The sequence below is a fragment of the Lissotriton vulgaris genome, chromosome 6 (genome assembly GCF_964263255.1).
Source record: "Lissotriton vulgaris chromosome 6, aLisVul1.2, whole genome shotgun sequence".
NCBI lineage: Eukaryota > Metazoa > Chordata > Amphibia > Caudata > Salamandridae > Lissotriton > Lissotriton vulgaris.
In genome coordinates this window covers 1,353,100,739-1,353,126,572 of record NC_141694.1, presented here as the reverse complement: position 1 = coordinate 1,353,126,572, position 25,834 = coordinate 1,353,100,739, and the positions used below count along the sequence as shown (strand labels likewise).

The following is a 25,834-nucleotide window of genomic DNA, read 5'->3' as shown; positions in this document are numbered from 1 at the left end:
AGACTACGGCGGATCTCCTGCACCAGCTGGGATTTTCCATCAATGTGCCGAAGTCACACCTGTGTCCCTCTCAGAAGCTCCTTTTCATCGGAGCGGTTCTCGACTCGGCGCAGTTTCGGGTTTACCCGCCTGAACAGCGGGTTCGGGATATACAGGCTCTGATTCCGATCTTCCGGCCTTTATCCCGAGTTTCGGTCAGGTTGACACTGCAGCTTCTGGGGCTGATGGCCTCCTGCATCCTTCTGGTGCATCACGCACGGTGGCGGATGCGGGCTCTGCAGTGGGACCTGAAGTTTCAGTGGGCCCAGCATCAGGGCAACCTGTCCGACCATGTCCTGATCTCGGAGGGCACTGCGAGACAGCTGCAGTGGTGGCTCACGGACCGCGATTGGGTCAACGGCAGATCCCTCTCCCTTCCCCAACCTGAGCACGTGGTTGTGACGGACTCGTCCCTCCAGGGCTGGGGAGGCCACTTGGGAGAGGCGGAGATCAGAGGCCTCTGGTCTCCGGCGGAGTCCCGGCTCTATATCAACCTGTTGGAGCTGCGGGCGATTCGTCTAGCACTGAAGGCATTCCTCCCGTCTGTCCGAGGGAGTGTAGTGCAAGTGTTCACGGACAACACCACCGCCATGTGGTACTGCAACAAACAGGGCGGGGTGGGGTCGTGGACCCTCTGCCAGGAGGCTCTGCGCCTCTGGCAATGGCTGGAACATCAGGGCGGGACTCTGATGGTTCAACACCTGGCGGGTTCTCTCAACGCCAGGGCGGACGAACTCAGCCCTCGGTGCTCGATGGATCAGGAATGGCGTCTGAACTCGGACGTGGCACAAGGCCTCTTTCAGCAGTGGGGAGAGCCTTGGTTAGATCTATTCGCCACCGAAGAGAACGTGCAATGTCATCAGTTCTGCGCGTTGGAATTTCCAAGGCGGCACCCGCTCGGAGACGCTTTTCGTCGCGAGTGGAGCTGCGGTCTGTTGTACGCCTTTCCGCCTATACCACTTCTGCCCAGAGTGCTGAAGAAGATCAAGCGCGACCGGGCACAAGTCATCCTTGTAGCTCCGGACTGGGCACAAAGGTACTGGTATCCCGAGCTACTCAGTATGTCAGTCGATCCCCCGGGTCGTCTGCCTCTTCAGCAGGACCTTCTGTCGCAGCAGGGGACGGTCCTCCACCCGAACCTGTCCAGTCTCCACCTCCATGCTTGGAGATTGAGCGGCGACAGTTGAGGCCATTTGACTTGCCTCCTTAAGTCTGTAACATCATTCTGGCAGCCAGGCGTCCCTCCACAAAGTCGGTATACGCCTGCAGGTGGAACAGATTTGTGGCATGGTGCACAGCAAAGGCTGTGGATCCCCTCAATGCCCCTCTTTCTGAGTTTCTCCTCTTTCTTCTCTCTCTTGCCCAGCAGGGCTCTGCTCTGGGCACTGTCAAGGGCTATCTTTCAGCTCTTTCAGCCTTTCTGAGGCTGCCTGACCAACCTTCTTTGTTCAAGTCTCCTATCGTTAATCGATTCCTGAAGGGCATCACTCATACGTTTCCTCCTGTTCCCTTTGTGATGCCTCAATGGGACTTTAACCTGGTTCTTACCTTTCTGATGTGCGCTCCCTTTGAGCCACTTCACAACTGTCCTCTCCGCCTTCTTTCTTTGAAGACTGCCTTCCTGGTAGCCATCACCTCTGCCAGGAGAGTGAGCGAGCTCCAGGCTCTATCTTGTAAACCTCCTTTCCTTTCAGTCCATCCGGACAAGGTTGTGTTACGGACAAGGCCCTCCTTCCTACCCAAGGTATTCACGGCCTTCCACATTGGGCAATCCATCACATTGCCCACCTTCTTTCCGCCTCCGCACCCCTCGAGAGAGGAGGAGCGGCTCCATCGTCTGGACCCAAAACGTGCGCTCTCATTTTATTTGAATCGCACACAACAGTTCCGGGTGGATGATCAACTCTTTGTTGGGTACGCGGGCACTAAGAAAGGGAAAGCGGTGCACAAGCGGACCATCTCCCGATGGATATCTTGTGCATCCAGGCGTGTTACTCCTTGGCTAAGAAGGAACCCCCTGTTGGGCTGCGGGCTCATTCCACTCACCACGGCCACTACAACTGCCTTGGGCCGAGGTGTGCCCTTGCAGGACATTTGCCAGGCGGCTACGTGGGCCTTGCTGCACACGTTTGCAAGACACTATTGCCTGGACAGTCAAGTCCGGAGGGACGGCTACTTCGGCCGTTCCGTCCTCCAGGACTTACTGGTGTGATTATTGGTTCGCAGACCCACCACCACGGGGATGGTATTGCTGGGGTATCTATTCTAAGGTAAGGAATCTATCACTAACGTGTCTCTTTCAGATGCACAAGTTACTACTTGTGTAACAATATATCTGTAAGAGACATTAGTTAGTGATAGATTCCTTACCGCCCACCCATCCTCCCCATTCTGCGAACCGATATCTAGGGTTAAGGTTTTCCCCTTTCAGGGCCCTAGTTTCTGGCACCAGTGTTGATTTTTGGCATGGCTCTGCGCTTCTGGCGCGGAAAAGCTGTGTCTAAGAACTGACGTCAGCACGCGGAGGCGTCGTCTAAGTACTCCGACGACGTCATAACGGCGCCCACGACGCCGACGACGGACGCGGAGCCGCAGACGACGCCTACCGATGCGCAAGGGTACTGCTACGCAAAAGTTTCCGGATCCAGTCTGACGCCTGGGGATATTCTGAGGTAAGGAATCTATCACTAACTAATGTCTCTTACAGATATATCGTTACACAAGTAGTAACTTGTGCATCACACAACCTTCCCGTTCTGTCCTATGGGCAAGATGGCCTTCCAACAGTGAAAAATGAAATGGAGATTATTTCACTATCAGGACGTGACACACACCATAGTACATGTCCTACCTTCCACGTGCACTGCACCCTGTCCAGGGGGTATCCTAGACCTACCATAGGGGTGTCTGAGTTGCACAGAAAGGGAAGGGTAGGGTCTGACTAGTGAGTGCACTTGACAGAACAACATGGCAGTTTCACAAACTGCGCGCAGGCCCTGCAATGGCAGGCCTGAGTTCCTGTGTGGGTGGCACAAATAGTGCTGCAGGTCCACTAGTAGTATTTGCATTACCATCCCTGGCACACATAGTGCACTTTACTAGGGACTTGGCAAACATACCAATCATGGACAACCAATTACCATTACTTTATACAGGGAACACTTACACTTTGACTCTGTTTAACAGTGGCAAAGTGTCCAAAGCATCTAAGTTGGCAACACCATGGCAGAAAAAAGGTCCAAGGGGAAAGCAAAAAGTTTAGGGACTTTAGCCAAAAAGGGCCAAGTCCTACAAGTGGCATAACATGTCCTGTAGAAATGCCAGTATATTATCAAAACATTAAAAGAATATTGCCACAGAGTGACTACTGTGGAAGTTTTTATCTCTTGTGACTGGATTGTTATTTTGCAGTATACCTTGAGTTCCCATCAAATTCTTTACAAAGGCTGCAACTGATACAGATGACAATAGCACGTATTTTTCCTACATATTTTAAACTATTAAATAATCTTTGTCTTAATGCATTGTAATGTATTGTAACTATCATGGATTAAATAAAAACATTTAATAAAAATAATACGAGCAGGCAGGTCTATATAATCTGGTCCAGGTCTCCCTGCACAAGCATCTAGTCAGGAAACAGGTGAAGTAGAAAACCTTCTGGCTCATGTACAATCCATTTGTGTTTCTCTCCAAAAGTTTATTTTGTGCTCCCCTGCTTGATGCCTTTGATAACAAGCAAATGATACTGACTATTTGATGAGAAAAATACATTCACATTCATGCCCACACCTTTTGGCTAAATGATGACCAATTTGAAATATCTCAACTCTTTTGAGCTTCATGAGGGCTGTAAAGACTTGATTCAGCCATATTAGCATGTACGAGGGTCTCACAATCTTCAATAGCAATAAGCGCACTACACTGACATAATATGGCACAAACCCTACACCTTGGAGTACTCAGAACACCAAGGAATCATTGTTGACCAGATACATTCTGGGCACCTTGTATATCAGCTCAGTGGTTTTGTTGCACACTGCACTACAAAAATCCACAAGTTGAACTGGATGCTTTGCAGAAGACCCATCAAAAAGTCTACTTGCATGATGGGCAGCACAACGTCTAGTTCAATCACCTTTCCTCATTGTTTTGTATGGCACCTTTGTTCAAAGTTCATCCTTTTTAACTGCAGTGCTCTATCATGCAACTTTTTCCATTATATTTCTTCTCTAGCATGAGATTCTACTGTACTGTATGGCTTAGCTACTTATAGTTATTTACCCTAGATGATACTCTATCATGAAAAATGTTGATTCTGGATCAAATACCACCAAGAGTTTTTACTACAGTGAAAATGTGATCTAGGTACTTAGGGGGACAGTTAAATATTTCCCAGTGTAAGTAGCTTAATATGGCAGAGATAAGTGTGTGGGAACAATGTTGAAAGATATGCTATGTGTCCTAATGCGTATATGTGTTTTTAGAATGCTTAGGTTCATGATCAACATGTTGACTGATCCTTGTGCAAAATATTGCCTGCTTTAGGTTTTCCTGTGATTCTTTCCCCTCCTAGATGGCACTGTTGTGGAACCGGACATGTCTGCTGGCTTTTGTCCTGATCATAAAGCAGCCATGGTTCTATTCTTGGACAGAGTGTATGGTATTGAAGACCAGGATTTCCTTCTTCATCTGCTTGAAGTTGGATTCTTGCCTGATCTTCGTGCTGCGGCTTCTTTGGACACAGTAAGATAAATATATGTGTGTGTGCAGAACTGAATGTGTAAAATAATAAACAAGAGTAGCCTGCGGCCAGGTTGTTGAATGCTGGTGTGCCGAATAACAAGGGGTGGTAGTCATGATTCCACCACATGCCTCTTTAATCCAGCACCAGACACTCCCTACCCCTTTATCTCAGTCCTGCAGATTATCTGGCATTCCTGCTTCCTTCCTTTATCATAGTTTTTCTGTCTTTCCCTTACTCCTTCTTTCCCCCATTCATGTTCTTCCCTGTCTGGATTACATCAACACCACCAGTAAGTTTGGAATGTTAGACTGACCTTTCTTGCTCTCATAGATTGCAATGGTACTGGAATAATTTAGGGTTATCTGACAAGTGCAAAAATAATGCTTCTGCCAGCTCACCATTGCAAAAATGCAATTCTGTACCTGCCTGTTGGTGTAGATATTCAATGAAAATGTTAGTGCAAATTTTCAGCAGTTCAATCACTCCCTGCAGCCCCACAACATCAAAAACTATGCTCAGTGGTGCCCCTTTGCTTGTTTTTACCTGGCCAGAGCAGCTGTTCTTTCTGCTCCCGCTGGTTTGGGGCAATTCTTTATTTCCCTGCCCACAAGTGCATGCCCTCTAATTTTTGTCATAAATTGACCCAGGCATGGACTCTCTGGGACTTAGAAATGGTCAAGGGAAGTGGGGCTGCATACCCTCTCTCCTTTCAACATGAATCAGCCCTATGGTCCCCTGCGACTCAGAAATTACCCTGTATGAGGGATCACACAACCCCTCCCCTTTCTTAAACTGACCGAGCCGCCCCTTAGTCATCGAGTCTTAAAATGGCTGCTGTTACATGTTTGTTGATGTAGTGGCAGCCAATCAGATCTTATCTCTAGATCTGTCAGCACTGCGAATCCTCTGCAGTGTGAATTATCTAAATGTTTTCACCTAACGTTCCAAGAATTGCTGAATACAATTACACCAAATTACAAAATTAATAATTTCTGAACCAAGGTCTTGCTTTCTGCCAAATTTCTCCTTGTCTAATTTTCCTAAGGAAATAATAATGGGAAAAACATGTTTTGAGACTCCACCTTTTTTCGGCTGCCACTTGATGGATCATTCTGAAACTTTACAAGAAAGAGCTGAGGTGGAATGAGACTTTTTTTGTGAAGATTAATCAAACAGCACCTGTTGGAAATTGGGTTGCTGGTTGAAGGGGGAGAAACCCTACTCAAGCAGCAACCACAATCTCTGTGTGGGTGAAACACAAGGAAACCCAAAGTGTACCTGTACTTAACCCACTAGTAGATTGGCACAAAAGCAGTCAAGCTTAATTTACAGGCAATCTGTAAAGTATTTATGCAGCACTTCAAGTGAATATACAACACTAGAAAAATCCCACACTAACTTAGAAAAATAGTCAAAGGTAATACATGATTTGAGATGAAAAAAATTGCAAAAATCCGGTCAGTAGAAGTGGAGAAATACCATTTCAAAATATTAAGCAAAAATAGTGGCTAGAAGCACAAAGTGTCAACTGTGGTTATCTGGTCGCTCTGGAGTAGGCCAAAGTAACAAGTTCTGGCTAACTGCAATAGAGCGTGGGTCAGATAGAGGGACCAGGTTTGGCCCCCTCAACAAAGTGCCTTAAAGCCGAGTTTGCAGAGCATTGCAAGAGCCCACTTTGAGGATGCATTGCATCATGCAGCTGTTGTCCTGAGGAAGCTGTGGGCCTGTGGTGCGGAGTTCTCTGTCATTGTCGAGGATGCAATTGATTAGGGAGTTGTGATTCAGAATCTGGCTTCGAGGATGTTCCTCTCAGCAGCGATTCTGAAGAAGCTGAGAGGCTGCACTGAGGAGTCCGGTGTACTTGTAAAGGATGCCATCAATGAGAGAAGTGTGATGTGAAGGTCTGCATCGAGGATGTGTCAGGCAGCTGTGGTTCAAGGACACTGCAGGCTGGGATGCGAGGTTTGGCAATGGGATGTGTCACGCTGTGGTGATTCCAAAGCGGAGCTGCGAGGAGTTGTGTCCTGTGTTGGTTCTGTTCAGGGACAATAGCTGGGCAAGCAGAGTACCTCCAGTCCCACTTCCAAAGGTCCAGAACTGGGGTGGCACTACTTGGGGGTAGGACTTGCAGCAAAAATGTTCCAGGAGCTGAGTTCAAGGTGCTTGGAGTATTTTCTGTCCCTGAAGCTCTGTTCCCGAGGCCAGTAAACTAGCCCTTGGAGTTACTCTGTTGGTCCTGGGTTCAAGATGCAGATCGAGCCCTTCTTACTCAGTAGCAAGGCAGCAGGGTAGGAGCCCTTCTTGCAGAGCAGCATAACAGTTGTTCTGAGTCTTCTACAGATCCAGAGGTGTACTGAAGAGTTGAGTCTCAGGGTACAGTATTCATACCTGGTGCCCGCTTTGAAGTAGGAGGAGGTTCTAGTGTCTTGAATTTTATGGCAACCCTGCTCTGGCTCCAGCTTGTTTGGGGACACAAAAGACTAGTGTCAAATACTTTGTGAATTTGCTCAGGGAGTGCCTTTTTAACGTGTATGTGTGTTAGGTGATGGGTCTACCCCACTATCAAGTCAGAAATGGCCCATCATGCCACCACCTGTTCTCCCTTTGTCTCAAGGTCTGGGAACACTACACAGAGACCAGCTGACAGCTAGATCTAGTCATGTGACCCAGGATACAGGCTGCAGGCACCATAAGGTTGGGATAGGAAAATACCAATTTTCTAAAAGACATTTGACCTAAAATGTTACTTTACCATTAACCACTTGGATGCTGACATTTGACTTTTCCCATTATACATGACGAGTTCACGTTGTCATTAGCATCCACGTGGTTAAAGAGGGTTTTAAATGACAATTCTTTGGACACAAAACCTGACATTCCTACCTGTTCCCATTCGAAAGTATCACTTATTAAATGTAATAAGCTAGCCCAATGTTATCTTATAGGAGAGGTAGTCCTTGCAGTAATGGAAAAATAACTTAAGAGTTTTTTTTACTACCAGGCCACACTGCAGTCCTCATCCTCCTGGACCTGTCAGCAGCTTTTGACACCGTCTCAAACTGCACACTAGCCACCGGGCTGCACGGCGCCGGCCTCCAAGAAATAGCCTTAGACTGGATATGATCCTTCCTCTCAAGCAGAAAACAGAGAATAAGAATCCTGCCCTTCCTCTCATAACCAACAGAGATCAGATGCTTTTATGTCTGGTGTAGAGTGAAATAAAGGTCTTGTAACCCAATCACCAGACAGTTGTTAATTCAATTCCATTACCGCCACCCTTATAACTGTGGCCTACATTCTGGCTTCTACAGTCATACCTTGCCCTGTGTGTGTGATTCAGTAGTTTAGAGAATCAAGTTCTAATTATGGTTTTATCTTTCTTTTTTAGGCTGCTTTAAGTGCCACGGACATGGCCTTGGCCCTTAATCGATACCTCTGCACTGCCGTCTTGCCTTTGCTGACTCGATGTGCTCCTCTTTTTGCTGGCACTGAGCATCACGCTTCCCTCATTGACTCCCTGTTACACACTGTGTATAGGCTTTCCAAAGGCTGCTCACTCACCAAAGCGCAAAGAGATTCCATCGAAGAATGCTTGCTGTCTATCTGTGGGTAAGAATATGAATTCTGACTGATATGTTGGCATAGGTTTATCTTGGATAATACAATAATTTGAGATATTGTAAATGCGTTATGCTTGAAAAATAAGAAGCAGTTAAATACATTAGTTTCTTAACTCTTGAAAATTACGTAACACTGCAATCATTCAGATAGTTGTCTCTTAAAAAATGCAAAGGATTGAGATATTTGAGATACTTAGCTATTGAAACGTGCAACACATTTAGATACTTTAGATATGTAACTCTGGAAAAATATGAAGCATCTAGATACTTTACTCCTGTCATGCAAATTAATGCTATGGCGCCCACACCTCAGTAAATTGAGTTGCATCATAATGAAATATCCAGGTAAATGTATCACCTATGGCTGATTCAGAAAGGCCAAAGGTAAAAAGCAATACATTTGCTCCCACAGGATGACACCTACATTTGTTTCAAATTTCCAACTTTTAGGGGCTCACAATGCATTTCAGGAGCCCTACAGGAAATTAATGATATTGATACATTTCTTTGAGTACTCCAATTTGCAACAGTTACTCATAATGAGCTGCAACATCGGTGAGGTCAAAGTGGGTGAACAGGGTTGTAGGGATGGACTGTTAGGTGGTTCTGGTTCCCTGCGTGGACCCTGCGACGGGGTTTGGGGTTTGGAGGTTCAGGGGATCCGCAGTTGTTGCTCTTATAGAGATACGGAGATTAATAAACTTACCTTAAGTTCCACCACACGTCTTGGACTTAATTTCATTGGCAACAATTTCTGTGTCCAGCGGTCCTTCTGCTTTCGTTGGGCATTGGGAGACCTTTGCAGGTTGCCGGTGCTTCTGCCTGATTGGGGTCGCCTTAATTGTGCAGGTGGGTCTGATGTGCTAGTTCTGACGCAACTGTTTGGGGGACTTGGTTTCATGTCGCACATATGTGTTTTTGGCCAAATCACTAGGCCAAACTACCTGTGGAAGTAACTCTGTGCGCATCAATACAAGGACACTGTGCGCCTCATACTGCAAGCTGTTAGCTGTTGCATATGTTCAGCAGCCATTTTGTGTGGTTGGTAAAGAGCCAGAGGAATCATGGACAGAAACACACTCATCGCATGTACAACATGTTGGCCATCTTGGACGTGGATGAATCACCTACATCAATTGGTGTTACTGGTGATTTGCTGGTTAACCTGCCTGCACTGTCTCTTGGTGTCAGGCACACGAAAATGAAAGTAAAAAATAGAGGGGGACCTGCTGAGCACCATTGTCAAGTGTTTGCCAGCTGACATGGCATTCGCAATCGTGCAAAATACGTTTGTATTCTAATTCTGGTCATCATCGAACCAATGATAAGCACATTCTAGGGTAGAATATACTGTGACAGAACTTGATTTTAGTGGCAACAACTCACCCAAATGAGTCACCTCATATATGGAATACTAGCACCAGCACCATTTCTGCAAGTGGCAGGAACCCCACTATTGAATTTGCAGCAATGGAAGGAAACCTTTGAGGCTTATTTGGAGGCAATTGATGGGAAAACATTTATGTCCAATAATATGAAGGCGCTTTTATTATACAATTTAGGTACTGACGACTGGAGTATTTATAAAACTCTACTGCTATAAATTGTGAGTGTTTTTACATTGAGAGAGGAGGAAAGTGATTCTTCAGCGATGATTGATGAATATGCGTCCATTATCAGCACATTAGATAAACGTTTTATTCCAAGGAAAAACATTGTCCTTGAATGCCACAAGTTTCTTCAATGCTCCAAGTTCCAGGCGAATCGATTGATGATGTTGTTGCAGCTCTTAGAACTCAACGTGTTAACTATAGAGAATTCAAAGATGAAATTATTAGAGATCAATTGATAGAAAGAACTAATAATAAGAACGTTCAGGAAAAGCTTCTATCAACTGAATATCCTGATTTAAAGGTAACATTTAGGCTAGCTAGAAGCATTGAACATTCACAAATGTGCATGAAAGAAATGAACGACTGTGCCAGCCCCATTGAGGCGAAACATCTTAATACAAAACTAAATTCTAAGCAGCATACAAAAGGAACTAGTGCTGGTTCTCTCCGTTATGCTTAAGTGTACCCATCCAAGGTTGGGAGCAAGGAAGTTGAGAAGGGTGAAACCGCATGTTTCCGCTGTGACAGCAGGTCTCATTGGGGCAATGCCAGGTTTTGCTCAGCGATGAATCAAATGTGTTTTAAGTGTGGCAAGAAAGGTCACTTTTCACCCGTGTGTAGCGCATATATTGGTCAACGCCATGCTCCCTTTCAGTCTGTCAAGAGTACTGAGGAGGATTTCTGTGACTCTGATGGGGATGGCAATATTGGTCTAATGCTATCCTCAACAAGCCAAGGAGAGAGTGGAGTTGTGGCAATATCATCTATGGAGGGATCATGTAATAAAACCATGTCTTGTATAATTTCTGTCAACAAGAGAGATATGAAGTTCTTGGCGGGCTCGGGTTCTCCTTTCACATTGTTGAATGAGAGGAATTTTAGTGAAATTAGTGACACTGTTTTTTGCATATCGGGGCAAAAGATTGGAAGTTGTGGGGAAATCTGATGTTGATTTGCAATTTGATAGAAAACATACTGTGGGACCTGTATACATAGCCAAGGATGGTGCTAACTTGTTAGGTTGGGATGAACAAGGAGAACTGGGAATTATTTTAGACTCCAATCATCCTGACATAGTTTTGTCCAAACAAAAAGGTGGTAGGATATTTTGTGCACGATCATTGCCTGATTTTTCTAATTCCAGAGAGGTCAATCAGGTTGAAGCTGGGCAGTGGGTCAAAGGCTACCCTGAGGTTTTTAGTGAAAATTTGGGGAAGCTTAAGGTTTTCCAGCACCGCATAATATTAAAGTATGATGCGAGGGCGGTGGCTCAAAAGGTGCACAAGGTGCTGTTAGGTTTGCGTGAAGAACTAAACATTGAATTGGAAAAACAGTTTGCATAATTGAACCCATTGAAGGTTCGGAATGGTCGGCACCCATTGTACTTGCATGCAAAGCAAATAAATCTGCGATACTTTGTGTAGATCTTAGTGATCTTAATTCTAACGTCTGGGTAGATCTCCAACCTTTGCTCAATATAAATGAAATCCTGTCAACCTTTATCTGAAAGAAACAGGTTAGTGTTAGATTCCTTACCTTAGAATATGCCCTGGCGTCAGACTGGATCCGGAAACTTTTGCGTAGCAGTACCCCTGCGCGTCGGTAGGTGACGTCTGCGGCTCCGATTCCGTTGTCGGCATCGTTGGCGCCGGGTTGACGTTGTCGGAGTACTTAGACTCCGCCCTCGCGCGCTGACGTCAGTTCTTCTTTTTTCCGCGCCAGCAAGCGCAGATCCGGACAAAGCAGTACTCCTTAGTCACTTTTTGACTAACTTTTTCGATCTTTTTGATCCTGTTTTGAGTCGTAAGACTATTGGTGCCGGTAGGGATGCCTGGGTTCAAGCCCTGTGCCGATTGCAAACGACTGATGTCGGTTACCGACCCCCATCGCCGGTGCCTGTATTGCCTTTGGGCCGACCATGACGACAAATCATGCCCCGACGGCCGGGCCTTGACGTCGAAGGCTAGGCGGGAGCGGTCCCGCAAGTGCCTCGAGCTCCGTGCCGTTCACGGTCCATGTCGAGGAGGAGGTCGAAGGACCGGTCGTGGGGCCACAGTCATCGAAGCTCGACGAGTTGACACCATTCGTCAGGCTCCAAGTCCTCAGGTAAGAGGCACAAGAAGTCGAAGAGACGACGACGCTCTTCCGACTACCCAGACGCTCGCACGATGCGGCTGGGGGTTCGGGTGACACCGCCTACGTGGCTCCGCCGCAGGCACCGCCGCCAGCTCCATACCTGCCGGTCCCTGGGCTGAACGCGACGCCGGAGGAGATCGATGCCTTCCTCATGGCCATGAGAACACTCTCTCCTCCGTCGAGTCCTGCTGTGGCGCCTTCGGGCCCCACGGCCCTGACTGGGAGCCCAAGCATGCCGGGTCCACCCTTGTATATCTGCAATGGTGTTGTTTTATAACTGTTGTTTTCAAAGAAAATGAATAATTCTTTTTGCATTACTGCTTTGATTTCACACTTTATATGTTGGTTTAAATACTGTGTACTGTGTATATTGTGTATATAATAGACCCGGCAGCAAGAAAGCCTCCTGGTTCACCGACGAACTCAAGAACTCCAAGAAGAACTGCCGTACCCTCGAGAAAGCCTGGAGCAACAACCAGACCACAGACAACATGACTGCCCTCAAGCACGCCACCCGCAAACACCACCAGCTGATCCGCACCACCAAGAAGACAGCATTCAAGGAACTACTGGACAACAACGCCCACAACAGCAAGGAACTCTTCAGCATCGTCAAAGAGCTCTCCAACCCCAGTGCCGGAAACAACGACATCACCCCCTCGCAGGACCTCTGCGACTCTCTCTCCTCGTTCTTTCTCAGGAAGATCGCCAACATACACAACAGCTTCGGCGCACAGACCACGCACCCAACCGCCGAACCAACGCTCCCCACCACCACCCTCCACGCCTGGACACCGGTCAGCACCGAAGACACCACCCGCGTGATGAACACCATCCACTCCGGATCACCTACCGACCCCTGCCCCCACCACGTCTTCAACAAAACCGACTCCATCATCGCACCCCAACTCCGGGACATCATCAACACCTCCTTGAACACCGCCACCTTCCCGGAGAGCTGGAAGCACGCCAAACTCAGCGCCCTCCTGAAGAAACCAACGGCGGACCCCACCGACCTCAAGAACTACCGTCCCATCTCGCTCCTCCCTTTTCCGGCCAAGGTCATCGAGAAGACCGTCAACAGACAGCTTGCTGCCTTCCTCGAGACAAACGGATCCCTCGACCACTCGCAGTCCGGCTTCCGAGCCAACCACAGCACCGAGACCGCCCTCATCGCAGCCACAGACGACATCAGATCCCTGCTCGACAACGGGGAAACTGCGGCCCTCATCCTCCCGGACCTCTCCGCAGCGTTCGACACTGTCTGCCACCACACCCTAGTACATCACCTCAGCAACATCGGAATCCAAGAGAAGGCACTGGAATGGATCGTCCCGTACCTCTCCGGAAGAACGCAGAGAGTCCGCCTCCCCCCGTTCAGATCCAAGGCTTCCAAAGTCATCTGCGGCGTACCACAGGGATCATCTCTCAGCCCCACCCTCTTCAACGTCTACATGAGCACCCTCGCAGCCATCGCACGCCAACACAACCTCAACATCATCTCCTACGCCGACGACACCCAGCTGATCCTCTCCCTCACAAACGACCCCGCCACCGCCAGAACCAGCCTACACGAAGGGATGAAAGATGTCGCCGAGTGGATGAAGAACAGCCGCCTGAAACTGAACTCAGACAAGACGGAAGTTCTCATTCTGGGCTCCTCGCCCTCCGCCTGGGACGACTTCTGGTGGCCCCCCGCCCTGGGCACCGCACCCATACCGACAGACCATGCACGCAACCTGGGCTTCATCCTGGACTCCCCCCTCTCCATGACCAGACAAGTCAATGCCGTCTCCTCGTCTTGCTTCAATATCCTGCGCATGCTACGTAAGATCTTCCGGTGGATCCCCACCGAGACCAGGAAGACGGTCACCCAGGCCCTCGTCACCAGCCGACTGGACTACGGCAACGCCCTCTACTCCGGAACCACTGCCAAACTCCAGAAGAGACTCCAGAGGATCCAGAACCCCTCAGCGAGACTCATCCTCGACATCCCCCGACACAGCCACATCTCCGGACACCTGAGAGACCTGCACTGGTCAACAAGAGAATCACCTTCCCTCTCCTCACCCATGCACACAAAGCCCTACACAACCAAGGCCCAAGATACCTCAACAGCCGCCTCAACTTCTACACTCCCACACGCCAGCTTCTATCGACCAGCCACGCCCTCGCCGCCGTTCCACGCATCCGAAGAACCACCATGGGAGGAAGATCCTTCTCCTACCTGGCAGCCAAGACATGGAACTCCCTCCCCATCCACCTCCGGCTGATCCGGGACCACCTTTCCTTCAGGAAGCAACTCAAGACCTGGTTCTTCGAGCAGTAGCAGACCCCCCCCCAGCGCCTTGAGACCCCTCCGGGTGAGCAGCGCTCTATACAAATGCTATGATTGATATATTTGTGCCGGTCCGTCCGTGTGCCTCGAAGGCACGGAAAAAAAGGGCGGAACTGACATCATGGAAAGTATTTTTCACATTTATTATCATAAATGTATCAATATCCTAATCCATTGCTAGGTGGGCATTTTTCATTCTAAACATTTCATTAAGCGGGTACATATAAGGTATAAGCAGGAGTACAAAGGGATCAGAGCATTGGATCATAATTAACATACAGATAGGAGGCGAGAGTAATGACTATTATAACAAACAGAATTATCAATATTTTTTTAGCCCTAAGCAAATCCTAGAAACATCTAGTCCAATTCTATGTAAAAAATATTTTCAATAGACTTTTCCAGTGTTCCTTTTATAAGGGCTAGATTATCAATTAATATAGTCAAGGAAAGGGCAAAGTCACATTTGTTAACTGCTCAGAAGAATGTTTCTCTCGCAAAAAGAGTTATACCTAATACAAATATTAAAGCAGTCAAACATATTATTACAAAAACAACCCTTGCTCGAAGGGACCAGGAGGACCACACAGGGTCATAGAAATTAGGAGAAGGAGCCGCAAAGGGCTGCTCCACCTCAAAAATGAGACGTCCGAAACTGTACATTACTAACGAAAAAGATGTCTTTAGGAAATTGAAGCCGCTGAACAACCAGTCAGAGGGTAGTCTTCTCCCTGTGTCCGTTTGAGCCTCACCGGCAGGCTCTAGTTGTTCCCACAGTGGAGTTGCACAACTCGCAAATCAGGAATCATGTCCCAGTGTCTCAGGCAGTGCACCAGTTTTCTTCACTTCAATCTAACAGGCACCAGAGACACAGCACCTGTACCCTAAACTCAAGTCCTTCCCTAACTCCTGTATTGCTCTGCTGGCGCACTGCTCTTTTGTTGGGGCCAAATATTATCCAGTCTGCCCAGGCACTCTTGATCAACAAACAAAGGTGCAAACTTGAATTCACTTTGGGACCAGGATTCAGAGCCCTGATGCTAGGATCTCTGAAGCAACCCCTGTTCAAAAGGGGTCTCTTTAAGCAAAAGCCTCCTCGCCGTTCTGGTCGGTCTGTGACTCTCTCAGCTGGGCATTGTAGGAGAGTAGGGTCTGCAATCCTATGATCACCCGGACTTTTTGCTTTTGTTTCACTGGTTTACGACTTTCTCGGGCTGTGGGCCTGCCAATCAGACCCACAGCCTAGCTGTTCTCTCGCTAAATTGATGTGTACCTTAGGTGCATTACCCAATTGGAACTGGGCCACCCTGTCAGACCCTGTAACTCAGGGCATCGGTGTACCCAGGGCCTACCAGGAGCTGAAGCATGTATTATGCCACCCCTGGATGGCCATCTAAATCTGACACAACTGGCTGCACGACAGCTGGGGCAACGTGGCGTACTCGCCCATTGCTGTAGGTATAGTATCCCTATGTCTAACCTTAAAATGGACACCCGAGTTCCTATCAGTCACTCCTATGGCAGGCCTTGACAATCCTGAAGGCAGAGTGCATGGAACTGTGTGAATTGGACTCCGGCACGAGCCGAGCCCGGTTGCAGCTTGCGGAACCAAGACCCAATGGCTGTTCCATGATAACGCGTCCCATATCGGTAACTTCGGTATCGCGTTATCAAGACATGTCGAGTAAGGTGTCATACGAATCGGGGTGCTGCCCTCTGACCATTCCTGGCGACGAGGTTAGCATTCCGCCCTTCTAGAGGGACACGACATGTACGTAACTGTGAACCCCGGTTAAAGTTAACTGAAGCCTCAGCTCCACAAAATGGACGCTGCCACCACAGACACAAGTCTGACCTCCTGCTGCTGGGAGTCCTTCCAGCGAGGAGAGCTTGGACAAAGGGTTTCCTGTCAAGGGCGGTGTTCGCACCGTCCCAGACAGGGTTTGTGTATTCTGGGTAGGTAGGGCTTTGCAAGAAGGTGACTGCAGAGTGGCACCCCGGTGCTCACTACGCATCTGCCGGCTAGAACCAGTTCCAGGGGCGCGCAGCCCCTGACCTGGGGAAAGTCCAGCAGGGGGAGAGGGGTGTAACTACCCCCCTTCCTGGTCCCACCCTTAGGGCAGGACCTAGTCATGTACCCGCCCCTTTCTTTAGGATAAAGGCCGGAGCGGGGACCCTTCCAAATTAGATCATCTTTGAATCAAGAATACTTTCTACGAAAGGACTTCGAGACTCTTCTTAAGATTTCTCCCTTGTGGCTAAGGAGTAGTCACCCTGCATCCGCAGGCACCATCTAAGAACTCTGCGGTTTGCTGCAAGTATCCTCAAGGATCCGACGGCCCAGCTCGACGAGAACCGGCTTCCCTGGCACCTCTGACCTCTACCCACGTCGTCAGCTCAGCTGAGATCTGTGGGTGCGACGAGACCTTGAGGGACCGGCCATCATCAAAACCTGCACGCTTTCTTAACCAGCACGACCATCGAAGCAATTCTCTGGTGAGTGCTCTGGGGTCCGAGAAGCCCCGACCCTGAGCAGCTCCAGCACCGAAGTGCAGTCTCCCAGCATCTCCACGATCTGCGTGGGGCCCTTCTGCTCGCTGCTCAGCACATTGTCTTGTCGCTAGCCGCTGGCTTGTGTCCTTCCTTGACGACATCCGACAACCAACGCTGCTGGTCTGGTTGCTCCAGACTGGCCCTTGCTCCCTTTTTCGAGAGGAGCCCTCCGGACCCTCCTGGTCCACTCAAGACGCCATCTTAGGCCCACCACGTGGCCCTGAGATCTGCCAAGGCTTGTTGCCCCAATCCTGGGCCCAGCGACGCCGACAGCATCAACCTTCGTGGGACAGCTCGCACCTCCATCCTGGTCGCCGACAACGCCTCCTGGTCCGTGAGACTGCAGAGCCTAGCGTCGCCCACTCACCTAGTCGAGGTGACGGCCATCCAGTGCCTTCCTGGTACCCTCTGACTACTGGTTAGTAGTACGAACTTGGTCCCCTCTGCTTTCAGGTATCATCGATCTCTGATCCAGGCTTGGATCTCTACGAACTATTCATCACTGGTCGCCGGCCAGCAACTCCTTGTCTTCCGGCTCCTGGCTCGTCAGCGAAGACCCCCGACGCCTGTAAGACTTGTGCAGCCGCAGCCCTCGTGGCTAGGTAACTTCGGCATTCCGGTGCCTGCATAGCCCCTTACCCTAGGGTCCCGAGTCCCTCGCTTCCGACTTGCCTTATCGGGTCCGCCCGAGACCACTAAACTTTCCGTGCCCTCGGGCACTTGTTTCTAATTGTGCACTTGAAGTATTTTCTAAGAGCTTTTGGTTCTGTGCTTAGTACCCTGTCCTCATAAAGAGTCCAGGGCTGTTGTGATTCTTAATAAATATACTGTTTATTTTCATAACACTTGTGTGGTGTCCTTTCACTTGGTGTTCAAGGGGTATGTGATGGTATTACAGCTGGCTTAACACGCCCTCTAGAGTTTAGCCCGAAGACTGCTCGTATCCACGCTACTAGGATAGCTGGTCTAAGGTTGACTTACAACCAATCACCATAAGGGTCGTTGGAACGATACATAGTGGTCGCTAGAATAGCGAACGCTGCATATCGGGCCACCTTCTCACATTGGTGAGCAGCGGTTGGGATTTGAGCTTGCTGTTGTTTTACCACGCGTATCCTAAGAATATCTTGTGAAAGATCGCATAAGTACTCCAGGTACATATAACTTAGCTTAGAATACTCTGAGTTCTACTGAACCAGCTGTTGTAGCTCCTCGAGGCTTAGCACACCTTGGCTACAACTCTTAGCAAGGGATCAGTAGGTAAACCCATAGTGTAGGTAGGTGCATCACTTACACCACACTAGAAGCAGCATGTCGGACAAAGGAGGAAACTCTGAGTCTCCCCTTGTGTCAGTCGACCCTCCACAGGTCATCTCCAGATATGCTGCACTTAGCTTCCACGAGATGCGACAGATCTGTACATCTCGGAAGTTAAAACAGGGTGCAAACCCTACCATTCCGTTTCTGATTGGTCTCTTGGAGACTTATGATGCTAGGAGAGCGGGTAACACCGACCCTTCTCATCCAGAAATGGAGATGCCTCCCCTCGAGGGAACCCGAGGTGACCCTGACCTTATCCATCTCTCCGCCGAAGGTGAAGAGGAGGACGAGGAGCCAGAGACATCTGGGGACGAGGCAGACCAAGGTCCAGTCGTAGTTAGTCAGCTAACTCAGGACAACTTAAGCCGGCACGAGATTGGTACTAGGGGACCCCTGGGCCCTCTCTCGGGCCAGCTTAACATTGGGAGCGGACGAGTTAGGTCTCTGTCGAGAGGCTCTAACAGATCCGCTCGAACCAATGGCTCTCGAGGTTCTGCTCGAAGAGGGATGACATCACCTCAGAGGAGAATGTACGAAGCAAAGGAGAGGGAAGTCAATCTGCGGATCGAGAGGGAAGAACTTGCCCTAGCCAAAGAGAGACTCGCCTTTGCTCGAGAGCAAGAGTTGAGTGGGACAATTCCCACTGGTGGCAGCATTCCCCCACGGGAACCCAGGAGTTTAGACACTAAGCACCTGAATAAGATAGTGCCCCCCTTTAAGCAAGGGGAGGACATCCACAAATGGATTACTGCTTTGGAGCGGGCCTGCACTGTACAGTGCATCCCCCAGAGTCAGTGGGCAGCTATCTTGTGGCTCTCCTTTGACGGTAAAGGTAGAGATAAGCTCCTCACTACTAGAGTCGAGGACGCTAACAATTACCAGGTCCTGAAAAACACACTGATTGATGGGTTCGGCCTAACCACTGAGCAGTACAGGTTGCTGTTCAGGGATACCCAGAAAACTCAGTCTCAGGACTGGTCTGATTTTGTTGATTGTGCCACTAAGGCTTTGGAGGGCTGGTTGCTGGGCAGTAAGGTTACTGATTACACAGGATTGTATAATTTGATCATGCGAGAACAGATTTTAAACAATTGTCAGAACCAGTTGTTGCATCAGCACCTTGTCGACTCGGATCTGACCTCTCCCCAAGAATTGGGAAAGAAGGCAGACAGATGGGTCAGAACAAGGTTTAAGCAAAACCAGGGCCAGAACCAGGGTGGTCAGAAGAAAGCAGACCAGAAGGGTAAAGATTCGAAAGGGGAACAAACTGACCAGAAGTCTTCGACAGGTCCCCAACAACCCAAAGAGGGGGGGGGGGTCAGGTTTCCCAGAAAAAGAAGAATCAAGAAGGCCAATCGAAAAGGTGGTGCCAATACTGTAAAAGTAAAACTCACTGGTTTAGTGAGTGCACCAAGAAAGGAGGGCAGACTCCTGCTACTGCAGCCCCTAAGGCACCTGTGCCCCCTAGTACAGCCAGCAGTAGTAGTGCGCCTCCCAAGGGACTAGTTGGGTTAACCTTGGGTTCTGAGGGGTGTGACAGCTTAGCTGGTACGCTCACTCAGGCTGTCCTTGTCTGTACAGGGGATGTGGATATATCCCCTGATGTCAGTCCCAATACGTTGGGCAAATACCGACAGACGCCTTTAATAAATGGAAGAATGGCTCAGGCCTATAGGGACACTTGTGCCAGCGTCACCATGGTGACGCCTAACTTTGTGGACCCTGGACAGATCATGCCAGGTACAGATTTCCTGGTGACCAATGCCAGCAACGTCACTACCAGTCATAGTATGGCGATTGTTGCTTTCTCCTGGGGAGGGGTAAATGGCCAGAAAAAGGTTGTTGTTAGTTCAGACCTCCCAGTGGATTGTTTGTTGGGCAATGATTTGGAGTCATCACAATGGTCAGAAGTGGAGCAACGGACTCACATGGAGATGTTAGGCTTGCCAGCACACGTGTTTGCTGTGACCAGGTCACAGGTCAGACGATGCCCCACTGAGCAGGTGCTGGATCCTGGAACAACGGACCAGACACCACCCAAGAAGAAGAGCAGTCGGGTTAAGGCTTCGCCTTCCCCCTTGCCCCAGGTCGAGGATCAGGTCTCAGAGGAGGCTGACCTCCAGGAATTGCGGGAAACTGAACCTAAAGAACTCGAACTTGATCAAGTTGAGTTTCTGGGCTCAGGGGGACCCACACGAGAAGACCTGGGGAAGGACCAGTTAGACTGCCCTTCCCTTGAACCCCTCAGACAGCAGGCTGCTGCTGAGGCTGCTGGGAACGCCACAGGTACCCACAAGGTATACTGGGAAGATGGACTCCTGTACACTGAGGCAAGAGACCCCAAGCCTGGCATGACCAGGAGGCTGGTCGTCCCCTTGTCTCAGCGTGGTTTCCTCCTTACCTTGGCCCACGAGATTCCCTTAGCAGGACACTTAGGCCAGACGAAGACGTGGGACAGGCTTGTCTCGCACTTTCACTGGCCTCACATGAACGAAGATACCAAGGAGTTTTGCCGCTCCTGTGTCACTTGCCAGGCCAGTGGTAAGTCAGGTGGCACGACAAAGGCCCCCCTTATACCAATGCCTGTGGTGGGGGTGCCCTTTGAACGGGTGGGGATTGACATCGTCGGTCCCATGGAACCACCAACAGCATCAGGGCACAAGTTTATACTGGTGGTAGTGGATCATGCCACCAGGTATCCTGAAGCTATTCCCCTTAGGACCACTACAGCGCCTGTTGTGGCCAGAGCCCTAGTTGGAGTATTCTCCAGAGTGGGCTTCCCTAAGGAGGTCGTCTCCGACAGAGGTGCAAACTTTATGTCGAGCTACTTAACTGCTATGTGGAAGGAATGTGGTGTCAAATACAAGTTCACTACACCCTATCATCCACAATGCAATGGGCTTGTTGAGAGATTCAACAGGACCCTCAAAGGGATGATTCATGGACTACCTGAAAAGCTTCGGCGTAGATGGGACGTCCTGATCCCCTGCCTTTTATTCGCTTACAGAGAAGTCCCACAGAAGGGGGTTGGCTACAGCCCTTTTGAACTTTTGTACGGGCATCCTGTAAGGGGACCCCTGTGTTTGGTGAAGGAAGGATGGGAGAGACCTCTCAAAAAGCCGGCAACCAACATAGTGGACTATGTGCTTGGTCTCCGCTCGCGGATGGCTGAATACATGGAGAAGGCATCCGAAAACCTTAAGGCCAGCCAAGAACTCCAAAAAGCTTGGCATGACCAAAAGGCTGTCTTGACTGTTTACCAGCCTGGACAGAAGGTGTGGGTGTTGGAGCCAGTGGCCCCAGCAGCACTCAAGGACAAGTGGTCCGGGCCCTACACCATCCTGGAGAAAAAGGGAGAGGTCACCTACCTGGTAGACCTGGGAACTCCCCGGAGCCCCCACAGGGTGCTTCATGTCAACAGGCTAAAAGCATATGTCGACAGGAAGGACATGAGTTTGCTCATGGCCATAGATGAGGGACAGGAAGAGGAGAGTGACCCTCTCCCCGACCTGCTCACTCAGAATCCTGACGATGGGTCGGTAGATGGTGTTGTCTTTTGTGGCAGCCTCTCCGAACATCAACAGGAGGATTGTAAACAGGTTCTTCAATCCTTCCGGCATATGTTCTCTCTAACACCCAGTCAGACCAATTGGTGCACCCATGAGGTTGACACTGGTGACAGCTTGCCCGTCAAGAGTAAAATCTACCGGCAGCCTGATCACGTTAGAGACTGCATCAAGAGTGAAGTGCAGAAAATGTTGGAGCTGGGAGTCATTGAACCCTCGGATAGCCCTTGGGCTAGTCCCGTAGTTCTAGTGCCGAAACCTCACACCCCGGGCGGTAAGAAAGAGATGAGGTTCTGCGTAGACTACAGGGGTCTCAATGCAGTCACTAAGACTGACGCCCACCCAATACCAAGGGCAGACGAGCTTATCGATAGATTGGCTTCGGCCAACTCCTTAAGTACGTTTGACCTGACAGCTGGGTATTGGCAAATCAGGTTAGCTGAGGACGCCAAGCCTAAGACCGCATTTTCTACCCCTGGTGGGCATTATCAGTTCGTGGTGATGCCCTTTGGTTTGAAAAATGCACCTGCCACCTTCCAACGGTTGGTGAATCACGTTCTCACCGGGCTGGATGACTTCTGTGCGGCGTATCTTGACGATATTGCTGTCTTTAGCTCCACCTGGGAGGATCACCTGTTCCACCTGCGGAAAGTGTTAGAGGCTCTGCAAGCAGCAGGTCTCACTATCAAGGCTACCAAGTGCCAGATAGGGCAGACACAGGTTGTATACTTGGGCCACCTTGTCGGTGGAGGCCAAGTTCAACCACTGGAGAGCAAGATACAGTCAATCAGGGACTGGGCTCCTCCAACCACCCAGACTCAGGTTCGAGCTTTCTTGGGCCTGGCTGGTTACTACCGGAAGTTCGTCAGAAATTACGGATCGATTGTGACTCCGCTCAATGAACTGACGAGTAAGAAAATGCCAAAAAAGGTTCAGTGGAGAGCGAGCTGTCAAAAAGCATTCGATGACCTAAAACAGGCCATGTGCACGGCACCTATCCTCAAGAGTCCAGACTACTCCAAACCATTCATTGTCCAAACAGATGCTTCTGAGCTGGGTGTGGGAGCTGTTCTATCTCAACTGAATTTTGATGGTAATGACCAGCCCATTGCTTTTATAAGCAGACGGCTGACCCCCAGAGAGAAAAATTGGTCAGCTATAGAGAGGGAGGCCTTCGCTGTGGTGTGGGCCCTGAAGAAACTGAGGCCATACTTGTTTGGCACTCATTTCAAGATTCAGACCGACCATAAGCCCCTCCTATGGCTAAATCAGATGAAGGGTGAAAACCCCAAACTGCTTAGGTGGTCCATTTCCCTACAGGGGATGGACTTCACAGTGGAGCATAGACCTGGCACTGATCATGGCAATGCAGATGGGCTCTCCAGGTATTTCCACTTAGAACAAGAAGACTCACCTGGTCAAGGTTAGCTTATTGTCCCAACGTTTGGGGGGGGGTCATGTAGGAGAGTAGGGTCTGCAATCCTATGATCACCCGGACTTTTTGCTTTTGTTTCACTGGTTTACGACTTTCTCGGGCTGTGGGCCTGCCAATCAGACCCACAGCCTAGCTGTTCTCTCGCTAAATTGATGTGTACCTTAGGTGCATTACCCAATTGGAACTGGGCCACCCTGTCAGACCCTGTAACTCAGGGCATCGGTGTACCCAGGGCCTACCAGGAGCTGAAGCATGTATTATGCCACCCCTGGATGGCCATCTAAATCTGACACACTGGCTGCACGACAGCTGGGGCAACGTGGCGTACTCGCCCATTGCTGTAGGTATAGTATCCCTATGCCTAACCTTAAAATGGACACCCGAGTTCCTATCAGTCACTCCTATGGCAGGCCTTGACAATCCTGAAGGCAGAGTGCATGGAACTGTGTGAATTGGACTCCGGCGCGAGCCGAGCCCGGTTGCAGCTTGCGGAACCAAGACCCAATGGCTGTTCCATGATAACGGGTCCCATAACGGTAACTTCGGTATCGCGTTATCAAGACATGTCGAGTAAGGTGTCATACGAATCGGGGTGCTGCCCTCTCACCATTCCTGGCGACGAGGTTAGCATTCCGCCCTTCTAGAGGGACACGACGTGTACGTAACTGTGAACCCCGGTTAAAGTTAACTGAAGCCTCAGCTCCACAAAATGGACGCTGCCACCACAGACACAAGTCTGACCTCCTGCTGCTGGGAGTCCTTCCAGCGAGGAGAGCTTGGACAAAGGGTTTCCTGTCAAGGGCGGTGTTCGCACCGTCCCAGACAGGGTTTGTGTATTCTGGGTAGGTAGGGCTTTGCAAGAAGGTGACTGCGGAGTGGCACCCCGGTGCTCACTACGCATCTGCCGGCTAGAACCAGTTCCAGGGGCGCGCAGCCCCTGACCTGGGGAAAGTCCAGCAGGGGGAGAGGGGTGTAACTACCCCCCTTCCTGGTCCCACCCTTAGGGCAGGACCTAGTCATGTACCCGCCCCTTTCTTTAGGATAAAGGCCGGAGCGGGGACCCTTCCAAATTAGATCATCTTTGAATCAAGAATACTTTCTACGAAAGGACTTCGAGACTCTTCTTAAGATTTCTCCCTTGTGGCTAAGGAGTAGTCACCCTGCATCCGCAGGCACCATCTAAGAACTCTGCGGTTTGCTGCAAGTCCTTCCTCAAGGATCCGACGGCTCAGCTCGACGAGAACCGGCTTCCCTGGCACCTCTGACCTCTACCCACGTCGTCAGGTCAGCTGAGATCTGTGGGTGCGACGAGACCTCGAGGGACCGGCCATCATCAAAACCTGCACGCTTTCTTAACCAGCACGACCATCGAAGCAATTCTCTGGTGAGTGCTCTGGGGTCCGAGAAGCCCCGACCCTGAGCAGCTCCAGCACCGAAGTGCAGTCTCCCAGCATCTCCACGATCTGCGTGGGGCCCTTCTGCTCGCTGCCCAGCACGTTGTCTGGTCGCTAGCCGCTGGCTTGTGTCCTTCCTTGACGACATCCGACAACCAACGCTGCTGGTCTGGTTGCTCCAGGCCGGCCCTTGCTCCCTTTTTTGAGAGGAGCCCTCCGGACCCTCCTGGTCCACTCAAGACGCCATCTTAGGCCCACCACGTGGCCCTGAGATCTGCCAAGGCTTGTTGCCCCAATCCTGGGCCCAGCGACGCCGACAGCATCAACCTTCGTGGGACAGCTCGCACCTCCATCCTGGTCGCCGACAACGCCTCCTGGTCCGTGAGACTGCAGAGCCTAGCGTCGCCCACTCACCTAGTCGAGGTGACGGCCATCCGGTGCCTTCCTGGTACCCTCTGACTACTGGTTAGTAGTACGAACTTGGTCCCCTCTGCTTTCAGGTATCATCGATCTCTGATCCAGGCTTGGATCTCTACGAACTATTCATCACTGGTCGCCGGCCAGCAACTCCTTTTCTTCCGGCTCCTGGCTCGTCAGCGAAGACCCCCGACGCCTGTAAGACTTGTGCAGCCGCAGCCCTCGTGGCTAGGTAACTTCGGCATTCCGGTGCCTGCATAGCCCCTTACCCTAGGGTCCCGAGTCCCTCGCTTCCGACTTGCCTTATCGGGTCCGCCCGAGACCACTAAACTTTCCGTGCCCTCGGGCACTTGTTTCTAATTGTGCACTTGAAGTATTTTCTAAGAGCTTTTGGTTCTGTGCTTAGTACCCTGTCCTCATAAAGAGTCCAGGGCTGTTGTGATTCTTAATAAATATACTGTTTATTTTCATAACACTTGTGTGGTGTCCTTTCACTTGGTGTTCAAGGGGGTATAGAGACAAAATATCGACTCCAAAATATCGACTGGACATAATATCGAGTTTTAAATATAGACTGGACAAAATATCGACTGGACATAATATCGACTACAAAAATATCGTTTTTCAGGTAAGTGAAGTAATATCGACTGTCTAAA

At 49.8% G+C, this 25,834-nt stretch overlaps 1 protein-coding gene across 1 annotated transcript in view; it reads left to right on the top strand.

The window, feature by feature from the left end:
- Positions 1-25,834, top strand: part of RYR2 (ryanodine receptor 2) — a 3,481,211-nt gene that overhangs the window by 1,915,883 nt on the left and 1,539,494 nt on the right. Inside the window, exons 49-50 of the mRNA XM_086925791.1 lie at positions 4,616-4,785; positions 8,175-8,395. Of these exons, the coding sequence (XP_086781917.1) occupies positions 4,616-4,785; positions 8,175-8,395 (391 nt within the window). The remainder of the gene's footprint in view (positions 1-4,615; positions 4,786-8,174; positions 8,396-25,834) is intronic.